At 47.8% G+C, this 15,213-nt stretch overlaps 1 protein-coding gene across 1 annotated transcript in view; it reads right to left on the bottom strand.

The window, feature by feature from the left end:
* The window catches only part of WSCD1 (WSC domain containing 1), a 96,254-nt gene that overhangs the window by 59,090 nt on the left and 21,951 nt on the right, over window positions 1–15,213 (bottom strand). The window contains exons 2-3 of the mRNA XM_056865173.1: window positions 11,376–11,490; window positions 9,036–9,220 (exon numbers count right to left, since the gene is read on the bottom strand). Coding sequence (XP_056721151.1) covers window positions 9,036–9,220; window positions 11,376–11,490 — 300 coding nt within the window. The remainder of the gene's footprint in view (window positions 1–9,035; window positions 9,221–11,375; window positions 11,491–15,213) is intronic.

Genomic DNA, 15,213 nt, shown 5'->3' with positions numbered 1-15,213 from the left:
CTACAATAATGCTGTACATCAGTCCACAGGTTTCAGCCCGTTTTATGCGGTGTACGGACAGGACTTCGGTCCTATCACCCCGGTAGAAGGATCAGAGGGGGAGGGGGATGCCGACATTGCCTCTTGGGCACACACCCTCCGTACAACATGGCCCTGGCTGATTAGCAACCTGGACCGAGCCAAGCGCAAATACAAGGCGCAGGCTGACAAGCATCGTTCCCCCAGTAGGGACCTGCAAGTGGGTGACCTGGTATACCTTTCCACCAAGAACCTGCGCTCCACCCGTCCTTGCCATAAGCTCAGTGCTAAATACATTGGCCCATTTCCCATCACCCGCCTCATAAATCCTGTCACGGTGGAACTGTCTCTCCCCAAAACTCTGAGGCGTGCACCCCGTTTTCCATGTCAGCCTTCTAAAGCCCCATGTTGCTTCCCCACAATGGCACCCGGAGCCGCCTCCTGAACAACCCATAATGGTGGGGGGGGGGAGGAACATTTCGAAGTCTCCAAAATCCTGGATTCCCGCATACACCATGGGGCCTTGCAATACCTGATCCCCTGGAAACACTTCCCCCCTTCCTATGACGAGTGGGTTCGCGCACGGGATGTCTCCGCCCCCAAACTCGTCAACGCCTTTCACAATGCCTACCCGGACAGACCAGCCCCCTTGCCGGATGGGAGGGGGACTTAAGGGGAGCAGGATGTCAGGCTGTTATCTCGGTTTAGATGTTTCCTTTCGTTTCTCTGCTGAACCGTCCAGACTCAAGGACTGCTACACATACCAAAGCCTGGGAACGCCACTCCTGGGAAATAATTCTCTGTTTATGCTTTGTAATCTCCCGCCATTTCTCTGCCTTATATTTCCAAATAACGGGCAAGACAAGCCATAGCTGTCATCTTGCCTTCCATGCACTGTATTGCCTATTTGACCAGTAAAGTCATCTGCTTGGAATCTGATTGTCTCTGTGGTGATTTCTGGTTCGATGGGTCAAGAGCTGACAACGTCTCAATAAATGTAAAGACTCGACAAATCCGAAATGTCCTGCAGTTTTTGCCCCATGTGCCAACTCCAGCACCTCCCTCCGAACAGTCTCTGGGACATACAGTTTTTCCCCATGAAACCACAACTCCCCCTGGTGAAAGAGAGCTTGCGGGAGCATTTGGCCCCCTTTTTCCTGGCGCGCAGCTTCAACAACCCTTGTGCGGAAGGCTTCCAGGAGTCCACTTGCTGGGTCCAAGTCCGCCTCTCGGCTCTGAGCGCGAGTAACTACGACTAACCCAGGCACCTCCCCCCGTTGTTCCGGAATGAATAAGGAATCCACCGGGCGGTCGATTTGACTGCGGTACTGGGGAAGATGGGACAACACATCTGCCAAACAATTTTCCTTCCCTGGAACATGTTTCAGGATGAACCGGAATTTGGCAAAGAACTCTGCCCAACGAATCTGTTTGGCAGATAATTTTCTAGACCCTTTTAACGCCTCCAAATTTTTGTGATCGGTCCAAACCTCAAATGGGACGTCAACCCCTTCTAGAAAATGTCTCCAGAGAGTGAGGGCATGTTTCACGGCCGCGGCCTCCTTTTCCCAAATGGGCCAGTTGAGCTGGGCTTGGGAGAATTTCTTAGAGAAATATGCACAAGGTTGCAATCGTCCACCCTCACTCATTTGCAAAAGCGCCCCTCCCATAGCCACGTCTGAAGGGTCCACCTGAACAACAAAAGGTTTCTCACAATCAGGATATTTCAATATGGGTTCAGATGTGAACAACTGTTTTAGCGAGTCAAACGCTTGTTGGCATTCGGGAGTCCAAAGCAACCGGGTGGAAGGCAACGTGGCTGCAGACCCCTTCCCTTTGGTCCGCAGCAGAGAAGTGAGAGGTAAGGCAACAGTCATTTATAAAATTGCAGTAAAAATTGGCGAAACCAAGAAATTCCCACTCCACTACTGCCCGAACCTTTTCTGGGTCCATGGCGAGACCCTGCTGTGATACTATATACCCCAGAAATGTTATCGATGACTGGTGAAAGTCACACTTGGAAACCTTGGCATATAACCGGTGGGCTCACAGCCGACTTAACACCTCCTTCACCAGAGCCACATGCTCGTCCATAGTCCGGGTGTATATTAAAATGTCATCTAAATAAACAATCACTAGACCCTCTGATCCAATCTTCACAAAACTTGGGGGTTCTTGCAAGAAGGGTCCCCTCAAGCTACCCTGAAATTTTGGGACCTCTACCCCCAAAAATGCCCCCCACCCCGGAGCTGCAGAAAGGCGTGAATGTGTTTTTAATGGCTTTATTCCTGTGGGCGATTTTGGAGGGGCACCCCTTCAATGAGGAATAATGCCACAGAGTCCACCTTCCCAAGTGGCTTTTTTCTGATCTCCGTTGTCTGGTGATCAGATGTAATAGTGGGAGATCTCCAGCCACCACCTGGAGGTTGGCAACCCTACAGAGAGGGCCTAAAATTGACATCCAGATTTCATCCATTGGCTATCTAATATTTCATGATGGAATGAAGGCAGCTGTTGAGTGGATTGCTAATGCGTCATTACTCTGCTGTTCTGGGGATTCATTTTGCCCAGCATTTCATTCCTCCTTTAGTTTAACTAGGGGAACTTTTAAATTCTAGAACTGGAACCTTAGCACTTTGATGCAGCTTCTTTCATCTCCTTTGTGTCTTTTTTTCTCCCTTCCACATTACCCACACACAGGTGCACATTAATGATGCTTTTTTCGCCATACTTTGCCAGTGCAAATGTGCACATGATTGATACAGAGAAATGGAAAGAAATGGAATGAACTCAAAGGTGTGAATTATTTTTGTTAATGGAAGAATGGAGTGTTTCTAATACATCCTTCCACACTGAAAATAGCCCAGGCAATTCAGACTTCCAGAATCCTGATATGCATTTGCATGGGTGGTAGCTGAAGGATAAGGAAGGTACTGATGGATGTGGAAGAGGGTGAAGCTGATGCTACTCAGTATAGGAGGAATTTTGGATCAGAGTAAAAGGTAACCTTCCATTTTTCCCAGATATTATATATATTATATTATATATAATTCATCCAAATCTCCCGTTATCCCAAGAATTAGTCTCCATCTCCTCCAGCTCTAACATTTTAATCTAATCCCCTTTTTTCTGGAACATCCATCCCTTTCCCTTTGGCTGCATCTAACAATTTTGCAGCCATTGTAACATGAATTTAAAAATATCCTTTAAGTTTAAATGCCATTGAGAATCATACTAAATATCATCATCTTCAATATTTTTTAAAACGTTTCTGTATAATCCATTTTATTTTGTAACGTCCAAATCTCAATTTATACCGTAAATAGCCATGCCTGTATTCAAACCAGACCTTTAGCCATGATCTAATTTTTCCTTCCGGATCTGTAGTGGATCAGTCAGGTGTAAAAGCCAAATCTCTTTGTTCTCTCGGCAGCTTACTCTGACCTTCATCTTGACTGTATTCTGGTTGGTTTCTGTTGCTTCAGTCTGTTTTTCTTGTCTTTCTATCTTTTTCTTTGTTTCCTTATGACCCTCCACAGCTCTTTTAACTAAGAAATCCATCAGTTGTATGTCTGTTTTCATTGTCACAAGCAGGTTGCTTTCTTGCTCTTCTATCTTCTTTTTTATATCCTCGTGTACTTCCATAACCTTTTTGACAGAAGAATCCATTACTTGCTTGTCTGTGTTTATGATCATCATTTGATCCTTGACATCTTTTTCCATCTTCATAGTCATAATTTGGGTCTTGATGTCTTTCATATCTTGCGTGACAGCATCCATCTTCTGATTGATAGCTTGTGCAGATTGGTCAAGAGTAGTGACCATTGAAATCAATTGCGCCATCTGTGTTGTCATCTGTTCAAATTGTTTAACTGTTGCCTCAGATTGTTTAATAAACATCTCCTGTAGTTTTTTCTCCATGGTTAAGGCTGTGAAGTTTCTTTTAATTTTGTGAAGGCAGGGCTATGTAATAAGTCGAAACAGGGGTGAGTTCCAGACGTTTACATTTGTAAATAGGCTTGGGAAGCTCCCTCGGAGAATTTAGGAGGTCAAACCGCATAGAGGGCTGCAGGGAATTCCTGCTTCCCAACCCACTTGCAAGGGTCGGGTTGGGGTGCCTTCTGTCACCCCAAATTAGGCGCAAACTTGGATTCCCCCCAGGAGCCCCTGGGAGGAAGTAGCACTCAACCCAGCGTCACCACCGGACGTCCGACCCTGACTTTGCTTTCTGATGGCCACCACTTGGCATTCACGTCTGAATGTTTGGGAAAGAGGTCTCAAGTAACTGCAGCTGGGCACATCTGAGGGAATTAGGAAAAGCATTATCTTTGTGTCTAGATGGTGCGTCTAGGTCTCATATTTTGAGACGTTTCCATGGAACCTTAAAGCAGAATGTGAACTGTGAAAGTTCTGGGGCAGATGCATGTTGTGGGACCTCCCAAGATAGGCTTATATGTGAGATTAAGTAGGGAAAGGGGGTGGGGGAGAAGGAAAATAGATAACAACAGCAGGCCATAGGGACTGGGAACATAGGAAGTGCGAGGTGAGATGTAAATGAGTTAAATTCAAATATAATAGACTTCAGAGACATCCACTAGAACAGTAATTGATGACTACATGATTTCCCTCATTTTGCTAAGCTGGCTGAGGAAACCTGGTGTCTTTGAAACACCATGCTTTGAGAGCCAGCGTAGTGTAGTGGTTAAGAGTGGTGGTTTGGAGTGGCGGGCGCTAATCTGGTGAACTGGATTTGTTTCCCCACTCCTACACATGAAGCCATCTGGGTGACCTTGGGCTAGTCACAGCTTTCTCAGCCCCAACAACCTCACAGGGTGTCTGTTGTGGGGAGGGGAAGGGAACTTGATTGTAAGCCGATTTGATTCTTAAGTGGTAGAGAAAGCTGACATATAAAAACCAACTCTTCTTCTTTGTTTTGGGCTAAACAGGGATTTATCATTAGGTTAACTAAGTTGTCAATTAGTGTCCTGTACCATAGCTTAGTTATCCAAGAACCAAGGCTACATGTAGACTATGGCTACATTTGATACAGAATTCCACATCTTCAAAATATCTGTTGGATGCTGACTAGGGGTGTGCATTCAGCTAAAGCCAAACCAAATAAACTCTGAAAATACCTTATTGGTATTTTTGGGGAGGAGTTAACAAGAAAAAAATGGTAGCAATTAAAGGGAGCTGAAAAGCAGATCCCAAATAATGCCTCTTTGGCGCCGCCGCCATATGATCCCCTCTCCCCCCCTCCCTCTCCCTCTTGGGCCAACACACACCAGGTTTTCATAATCAAGCCAGATAAACTACTCTGAATTAAAATGGGAGGGGGAAAACATGCGAGGATGAGCCACCCTGCATGGAAATGTTCCCCCCTTCTGTTTCTGCACAACTATGTTTCGGCCGCACCTCTCTATTGGCCCACAATGCCACCCTGAACTGCTGGGGAGGGGGGAAGAAAAACATGAGTCTGAGCTCTACCCTGCTCCAACACACAAACCCAGCAGGGTGACCCAGGGCAAGTAGCAGTTCTCTTATGAGTGCTCTCAGCCCCACCTACTTCATAAGAACATAAGAACCTCAGAAAGGCCCTGCTGGATCAGACCAAGGCCCATCAAGTCCAGCAGTCTGTTCACACAGTGGCCAACCAGGTGCCTCTAGGAAGCCACAAACAAGACGAGTGCAGCAGCACCATCCTGCCTGTGTTCCACCGCACCCAAAATAATAGGCATGCTCCTCTGATACTAGAAAGAATAGGTATGCAGCATGACTAGTATCCATTCTAACTAACAGCCATGAATACGCCTCCCAGAGGAGGGAAGGAAGGGAAGGAAAAGAAGGCTAGGAAGGAAGGCTGGGGTTGCCAGGACTGTAGCCATCAACTGGAGAGTGGAAACCCTAAGAGAGGCTTTGCAGAGGAGGGAGGGAAGGAAGGAAGGAAGGAAGGCTAGGGTTGCCAGGTCTCAAGCCTGGCAACCCTAGGAGAGGTTATGCAAAGGAGGGAGAGAGGGAAGGAAGGAAAGAAGGAAGGAAAGGAGGCTTCCCCCCCACACACACACACATGCCTTCCCACCCCTCCACACACACAAACACACACACACGCAGGCACACACACACGCAATTGGGAAGGAAGGAAGGAGGCTTTCCCCACACACACACACATGCATACACACCTTCCCCCCTCCACACACACACGCACACACGCAATCAAGAAGAAAGGAAGGAAAAAGAAGGAGGCTCTCCCCGCCCCAAACACACACACAGTCACTGGGCAGCGCTAGTGGCATGGAGAAGCCCCGAGGGAGCCAGAACGGCTTCTTAAGCCGGGTGGCACAGCCAAGCTGGAGGTGTGTGTGAAAGTGTGGAGGGGGGAGTGCTTCCCCCCCCCTCCAGACTTTCACACACGCCTCCAGCTCGGCCGGGCCACTCGGCTCCAAGAAGCAGTTCTGGCTCTCTTGGGGTTTTTCCATGCCACCGGCTGGGAAGGAAGTAGGGAAGAGGGCAGGGAGGGAGGAGGACGGCAGCAGCGGCTCCTCTTCCCTCAAGTCAGAATAAGACCCGGGGAGGGAGCTGCGCGAGCCCCCCGGCCGCACCCCCGGCCTAACGCTGAGGGGGTGGCCAAGACTAGTGCCGCCGGGGCCTCGCTGGCCTGCACGCTGGCCACGCCGCCGGCTCGGTGAGCCCCTATACAGCCCTTCCCCTGCTCAACCCCCCCTCCCCGGCCGCAAATCCCCTCCGCCATTGGCCAACTGGGGGCTTGTGACCTGGCCGCTTGATGCGATTAGCTAGTATCTGCCAGCAATCAATCGGGACTTTCGAAACAAAGGAAATAAATTACAATAATCATCCAATGCTGACCAATCCTGATGCTGTGTAACAAAGTCAGAAGACTAACTGAGGAAGCGACAACCTTTTTCCTTTCCTTTTATCCCTTCGAAGCTCCTTGACCAATTGATCTTGAGCAGCATATATCTAGTGTTGGAGGGATATAAGGACTGAAACAAATCTTGCCACTGACAATGTAGCCTTGGGGTCCCTATCACAGTAAAAAAGGCATTATGTCAGTCACAGAGGCATTGGATTTGTATATTAAAAGGGGGGAATATAGTGCGATCGAAGTTCCTCGTAAAAGCGGCATTCCAAAAGGGCAAGGGCTAATAAGTTAATAGAGCCAGAAGAGCAAGGGCAGATCCTGTCAGAGTATGGTATATTCAGAATTCTGCCCTGCATTACTATAGAAGGGTTAGCATTCAATCTAGCCAAGCAAAAAGCTCTACAGAGACGAGGAGTTGTTAGATAATATGTATAGGCAGGCAGATCACGTGGAGGGGGTATTCCGAAGAACTGGGATGAACAGACACGACGAGCACGAAAAGTAGTGCTGTTGTAATCGAGCTCTTTAATGCATTTTTTAATTTTGGCAAAAGCTTCAGTTTTCCTAAGATCTGATAACATATCCTGCGAGAAGCCCAACAACGCCAGTTTCTCATCTAAGATTTTTTGCCATGAGGATTTAAAAGGGTCATGCTTCAGAGAAGCTAGGAACCCCTCAGTGCTAAAGCACAGTTTAAGGTGGAGTTTAAAGGCGGCCAACCACGCCCTAGCTTCAAGTGACATTTGGCCAAACTCGGAACGAAGAGTAACGCCAGCAACACATCGAGGGGCATTTAGGAGTTTTCGTAAGAACTGAAGCAGTGGACGATCTATAGATTCATTGATGACTGTAATCCAGATGGCAACACCAAAGAGGATAATTGGGGTAATTTTGAGGTTAAAAACCTGAATAGCCCCTGGAATATATTTGCCACCTTTGGTGTGAAAAAAATTGACAATAGCACCAACCCCAGGTTTAATTTTGTTGGACACTGCTTTTTGATGGGCATTCCAATTTAGGTTACGGGGAAAAAGAATGCCAAGGTAAACAAACTCCTTGACTTGGTCAACCTCAAAGCCATCTAATACCCAGCGAAAAAGAGGCAATTTTCTCCTCTTGGTGAAGATCATGATCTTAGATTTATGATGGTTTATTTTAAGACCTTCCCTAGAGCAGTACTCAGAAAAAGTTTGCAAAGATCTTTTCAAACCAATTCTTGTGCGGGACAGGAGAACTGCATCGTCAGCATAGAGTAGAATCGGGGTGGGATGACTTGCAAGCTTTGGGGGTGGCAAAACTCTGAGAAATTGGTTGCCATATCATTCAGGTATAGGTTAAACAAGAGAGGAGCAAGGAGGCAACCTTGTCTAACTCCCTTGACCAGCTCAAATTGCTGCCAAAGGGGTGGTGTTCTCAACAAAGCACGAAACCCCCCCCCAGCCAATCACCATTCTTGGGGGAAGGAGGAAGTAGCCGTAATGGGCGGGGGAAAGCGAACCGAAGCAAAAAATTCTTCATGGAGTTCTGAGCCAAAAACTGTGCAGCATCAGGAAAGAACGGCTCAAAACAGGTTTGGGTTGATGTGGGGAAAAAGCGGCTTTTGTGGTTCAAATCGGATCAGTCATGAATAATCAAAAATTTGCACCGATGCAAACCAGACGTGAGACCGCAGCAAAGCTCCGTGAAAAATCGACCAGAGGGAGAAGCAAGTAAGCGCTAAGAATGGGGAGGGGGCGCACTGACAGGCACTGTGGAATACTCAGGCACCTTGCTGAGGGTCACTGGCATAAAGGCCGGGAAGACCGGTCCTCAGACTCTCTCTCTGCCTTGGAGCTTGCTGGCTGGGGGTTGGCCATTCACCTTCTCTCTGACTATCTCATGAAGTGGTTGTGAGGATGATGTTAGGATGGGGGGCACAACATCGACTGTCGCAAGGTCCTGGGAGGCAAAATGGGGCACAGGGTGGGACAGTCGGTGCCACTGGGCAAGGAAGCCCTTTAGAAGCTAGTCCTGGGTCAAATGTTCTAGGCGAATCACTCAATGGATGGATCAGCCATGCCCCATCTCATCTCCCCATGTCAGGGGCCAGACTTTCCACTCCCCATCCCTGGGCGAAGCAGAGCCTTAAGTCACTTACGTCGTTGGGGTCCAGCCCACGGTTCCTCCACCCGGAAAACAGAGAGCCTCTTCACTCCTCCGCAAATGGTTCCTTTTTCTCCTTTGCATTCATGGTTGCACTCTTCCTGCTTTGCTGCAGTCAAGGGTAGCTTGTTTCCACAGTAGCATTCTGCTCCATACTCCAGGCCAGCGTAAGTATAAGCCCTATACAAAAAAAACCACACACAAAGGTGAACATGAACAATTTGACAAGGGCAATTGTAACTGAATTCTTAACACAGGATTCGGTTCCAATCGGGGCTGCATTAGTCAGTGTCCCCAGGACACTAAGGTCACACTAAACCATATTCTTTTTGCTCTATTTAGCACAGGCTTTGCATAAGGAAGGTCCTGGGTTTAAGGAACTCAGTACATGTTACAAAGTGTCCAGGTTTGCTGCAAAGACTTTGATCACATTTGCAAGTCCCCCCATGGGGCTCTCAGTTCCCACCTACACAGGGGCTGATTGAGATCAGGACCACAGTGCATCCGGGGAGGGTGCTTACGCCTGCCCTGACACCATCTTCCATCCCTGAAAGGGCCCCGAGGGAGCAGTATTTGCCTTGTTGGGAAACTTGTGTGTTCCCCACCTACATGAGGGCCCCAAAGCAAAGTTAAGGTTTAGTACCAGGCACCTGCAGCTTAAAGAGTCTCTGCCTAAGAGCTTCTGCTAATCAGAGCAGACAATAATAAAACTAGTCCATATATAAAAATAAATTAAGTGGTGGGATGTTCCACTTATGTACTTTTTAAATAATATTCCATAATGATCAATTAGTCCAAAACTGGTTGATACCAACCCTGTCCACAGGCTACAGTGAACACACACATCCCGCATGTGCATGTGTAAGAAAGAGCCAACACATGTTCACCTCACAAATGAAACCAGGGATTAACTCCTGGATTAATGTAGGGTTTGTATCACATGTTCAGCTGTATATTTGTTGACTGTAACATGAGAATTACTCAGCACAAGTATAAAGAAAAACCAAATGGACTGTACAAACATTCCTTGTGATTGGTGAACAGGACTACAGTAAACTGTGGAAAGCATTCTATTTGTAGCACTGTACAATTCAGAGTACTGAACCACAACCTGAAAGATTCAGGTTCAAATTCCTACTCAACCATGTGGCTTTCTGGGCCAGTCAAACACGCTCAGCCTACTCAACCTCACAGGGTCGTTGTGATGATAAAGGGGGGGGGGTTACAAAAGCTTTCTTACAATTGCACGAGGTTCTTAGAGAAAGGCTGGAATAAAGTAATACTAGAAAAATAGCTGGATCAGTAGTCCACCTCAAGTAACTAGGTAGCTTTGTATGTTAGCGGTGCCTTTAAAAATGAAATAAACGATCCAAAGATTAACATACGTATATGCATTTCATTTGCTTTAGATATAGGCAGGGCAGTAAATATACAGAGAAAATAAGACACAATGGGTAGCGGTGTTAGTCTGTCACTAGCAGTAGAGAAGAGCAAGGTCGTTTATGCATGGGTACTTTCACTCATATTCACCCTCCACCCCCGGTCTGTCTCAGTTGTTCCTTGGAGTTATGCATGAGTTTTCCCTCCATTAGAGATGACCTCACTGCTAGCCCTCACAAATCCCAGGACTTCCCTTCCCTCTGTTAACCCAATTCTTCCCTCTCCCCTGAGCTCAGCCCACTTGAAATCCTAATGCATAAGGCAAAGCGCGGGACACAGAAGCTTGGTTTCTCTCACAGCAAGCAGACAGCCCATTAAAAAGCAGCATGTCAAGGGGCAGAGATTCAAATGCTTCCTGATTGCTGGGAGTTCTTTCTGAGCAGAAGGTTTTTAAAAATGAGAATTGGGTTTCTCTCCTTCCCCCCCCCCCATTCCTTTCAAATAACTCTGTTTTTTGTTTTTATTCTTAAAATGCTTTTAAAATGCTTTTTTTAATGTGGCAATTGGGTTTCAGTTGGGGGAACGTTCCTCGCACTACAGCCAATTACAAAGTAGCATTTCAAGCGGTGGGGATTCAAATACTTCCTGATTTGAGCTTGGAGACTGCTCGTACATAGACTCCCAACAGGAAAGTGTGAGTCCAGCAAGCAACGAACCTCAGGTAAAACTCCCATGCATAAACGAACCAAGAGTCCAGTAGCACCTTAAAGACTAACACAATTTCTGACAGGGTAGGAACTTTTGTGAGCCACAGTTCACTTCTTCAGATACCGAAGCTCCTATACTGCCAGAAAATTTGTTAGTCTTTAAGGTGCTACTGGACTCTTGCTCTTTTCTACTGCTAGAGAAAATAAGAGTTTGTATATATATGTGTGTTGTTGTTATTGTTTTTTACCTTTCCGCACAAGCTTCCTGGCAGTGAGAAACTGTCATTTTCCTCAAGTCATAAAACACAGCACCTTTCAAAGTCCTCTCTCTGGAATCGTCGCCAAAGCATCCGATGTAAGTGCCTCGAGTACATGAAAACAACAAAACAGTGAGAAAGAATCATGTCAGCAGGAGCATTTTAGTGTGAATCTTGAGACCCGTTTTCCAAAGGGCAGCCTGCTCTTTTGCTCCTCATCATGTTTGGTACAGAAGGGGCTAATAAAATAATAAAAAGAGCATCTTGGTATTCAGGGGAGAACTAGACATTACACGATGTTACTTGGCTGCTGTTCTCTTTCTCTTTCTCTCCTATTCCGGGTAACTTTACTGAATCTAATAGTAAATTGTCCCCTCATGCCAATCACAATAGTGGCAAAACAGGGCTAGCTCTGGACCAGGCAGAGGACAGCACACCCGGAAGACTCCCAGGGAGGGGGGAGGGGGGTACATTGGCCTGGCTAAGGCCCAGAGTGCTCATAATGTCCTGGAGCTGGACCCTTTGCAAAACGTTAGCTTTCACTAGAGCTTTTGCCCAAGCAGAAACACAACAGAAAGATGGCAGGAGCCCTTGAACCAAGTCATTGTGATTGTATCCCCACTTGCATGTCTGATTGCGCAAGATTGTGGACAGCCAACTTATAGCAGGGGGTGGCAGTGTCATGATGTCCACCAACACATTTCCTGGCACTCACCAAATGGTCTTAGAAAGTGGGCAGGGCCAGTTAGGGCTGTTCCCCAACGGGGCTTTTGCCACCGGAGACCTCACTGGCCATGCGTTTTTTAAAAGTTGCTTCAGCAGCTGCCATCTTCATGGCATGACTGCAGGTCAGCTGTGTGTATGCAGGAAAATATTTTTAAGCAATATTTTTATTTTAAAAGGCTCCCTGTAAAGCCCGGCATCAGCAGTCGAGCAGCTGAAGAGCTACGATTAGAATTATGCCTGAATTCACTCCCTGACCTTTTGTGGTTGGCTCTGCTTCCTATGTAAGCCATTCTGTGGCAGCACCCACCACCCTGTTTCAGGATTTCAAAGGTGCCCACAGGCTCAAAAAGGCTGGGGGCCCATGATCTATAGGAGGAAAGCTCTAGCGGTTGTGTTAGATTTTGCACCAGCAGAACAGCACTAAATCAACTTATTGTTCCGCTCATGCATCATTGGATCCAAGCCCTGAACAGGGAGTGTTTTGTGAAGGGGGGGGGCTTTCAAATACCCTCAGTGATTCCTCATGGGCCCTATTTGTATTGCACAGATGCCTGCTAGTCATCGCTAGGGCTGCCAGGGCTCCTGCTCCAGCAGGTGACCTTCTACCCAGCAGCCTGTTCCCTGTCACCACTTGTTAGGGTGGGTGGGGGGAAATCAGCATCACTCCTAAAACGCGATGTTACTTCTAATGGGAACCCAGAAGTGACATCATCACATCAGGAAAATGCTCTAAAGTGTGAGGGTCTGTATGCCTTGCCTTGGGTAGGCCTTTGCCTTGTATGTTTCCCCCCCCCCCTCCCTGGGCTCGTAAAAGCAGTTCAGGCCTCTTGACTTTCCTTGGTTCAGGCGCAGGGTCTGACGGGCCCCAAGGTTGGAATGTCTTCCCTCTTCCCACGTCCCTCCCTTGCTCTCACTGACTCCCTTCCACCACTGTGGCCTTGGTGGGTAGATAGTACTAACAAGCTCTGGGTTCTTTGATGTTTTGTACCATGCACAATTATCTTGTAGATTCCCATAACATATGTTTGACATCTGCTTCCCTGTAGGGGTTATAATTCTGTCTTTGTGAATCGGTATTCACTTGCAACTTTACCAGTGTGCGGCCTGTATCATCTGAAGCTTCCAATTAAAGTTTCTTGTTTCTGCATGACTGTCTGAGCAAGTGATTTTATGGAGTTTGCACAGAGAGGTCAGGAATCCTCACATAAAGTTCCACTGAAACTATAGAATTTTGGGGAATCCTAAAATCCCAATATGATGACGCCATTAAACCAGGAAGTGACAGGGATGCTCTAGCACATTTCTCCCAAAACTCTCTGGTTTCCATGGAGTTTTTTCTGTTCTTTGAGGGACATGCTACAGTGTCCAAGTAAACCTGGAAGGGACATTTTTGCGCGTGCATATGCCTCGTCCCCCCCCCAAAAAAAGTTTTTGCCGGTGGCAAGGAGGGACCTGGCAACCCTAGGATAGGTGGCCTATAAATTTTGTAAATACATAAATATCAGTACTCAACATTTTGCAACTTAAGCACTGCAGGACAGTCTAATATTGTATTTGTTCTTTTTAAGAAATCACTAATAATGACCGACATATAAATGCTTCATGCATAGCTAACTCAGGAGGGCCCAGAGTACCCTCCCTGCCCCTGGCCGCTTCTTCTCCCACCAGGGTGTACTTTCTAGGTGACCAAATGAGGCGTGAGGACCCAGTGTCAGGCCTGTATCTCAGTTGATGTTTACTTTCGCTTTCCCACCGACCAGACTCAAGGACTGTTATGCCTACTGAACTCCGTTTGAAGCTCTGGGAACACAGCTTTGTTTTTGATATGTAATCTTGCCTTTTCAGTGCTTTTATATTACCAAGTTCAAGCCAGCCAGCTTCATTGCTGTCACCCTTTCCTATTATGCTCTGTAAATCTATTTGACCAGTAAAGACCAGCTTCTTTGGACCTGATTGTCTATGATGTGGTTTCTGGTTCTTTTGGACCAAGGGCTTACATTGTGACAGCAATCCCCTTCTTTCCTCTGTCAGGCTGGAGCCCTGGAGGGTTTGCCTGCCACTCGGATGGGAGCGAGGAGAGCGCTCTCCGAGTGATTCGACAGGGGCTGGAGCCCCGTGTGGTTCGCCCCAAACCCGCCGGTTGTGATCCCCGGGTTGCGGGTTCCTGGAAGAACCCTGGAAGACGATCCCGATCTCGTACGGGCCGTTGTAGCTGAACTGAGCAGGACTAGCATGGAAGTTAGTCACCTAAATGGATTAATACAGACCCAGTGGCGTTCTCTAGTGACTTCTCTTTGGATGTCTGACGTTGAGGATGCTAACACCTGTTTAGACCTCCAAGCCCTTGATCAGTTGGTGGATGATGCCCGACTGGCGGTGGAGGATTTACAAATACTAACCGGTTTGTTGGATAAACTTATTGCTCGTGAGACTCACTCAACAGGAGCCATGGCAGGAGCCACGCCGGCAAGTTTTTCTTTGGTGCCGAATGCAGCTGACTGTCAAGCAGAGGCGAAACGGATCACTATCCAAACAGCGCTCCTATTTGTGGAACTAACAAAGGATACCACGGTAGCCACTCTATCACAATTGTTGTCCCCAACATTCGGGACTGATGCACCTGCGCTAGCGGTCCAGATTCAACCACTGTTGGGCGGGGAGTCCGAACCGCTCCTCGCCCTCTTGGAAAAGGAACTTCTACCACTTGTGACCGCAGCTGCTGCCCTGAAACTCGAGGCCGCCCAAGCTCTCGCGGATAGAGAAGCAGCTGTGGCAGCGGAGGTGGCGGCCAAAGCTCAGGCCGCACGGGACAAGGAACAACAGTTGGCTGCGGAACAGGCACGGGCGGGTGTGCGCCCCAAAGACCCCGGTCGAACCAGCCCTTCATGGGGGCCAACGTTTTCCCCGGCTTTTGCCCCATCTCGCACCGCCCAACGCACGCGGCGCCTCGCAGAACGGCTTCGGGGATCCAACGATTCTGACGAGGAGGACTTGTATGGGGACGGCTCCCAATGGGCCACGGGCTTCCAGGCCAGCCGAGCACATCGTACAGGTGGACCTGAGGAAGAGGTGCACTTATTGCGGGCTCAAAACCGGGAGTTAT

This window comes from Euleptes europaea, chromosome 19 (genome assembly GCF_029931775.1).
Source record: "Euleptes europaea isolate rEulEur1 chromosome 19, rEulEur1.hap1, whole genome shotgun sequence".
NCBI classification, from domain to species: Eukaryota; Metazoa; Chordata; class Lepidosauria; order Squamata; family Sphaerodactylidae; genus Euleptes; species Euleptes europaea.
The sequence above is the reverse complement of the archived record's forward strand: the minus strand, read 5'-3'. Positions and strand labels throughout refer to the sequence as shown.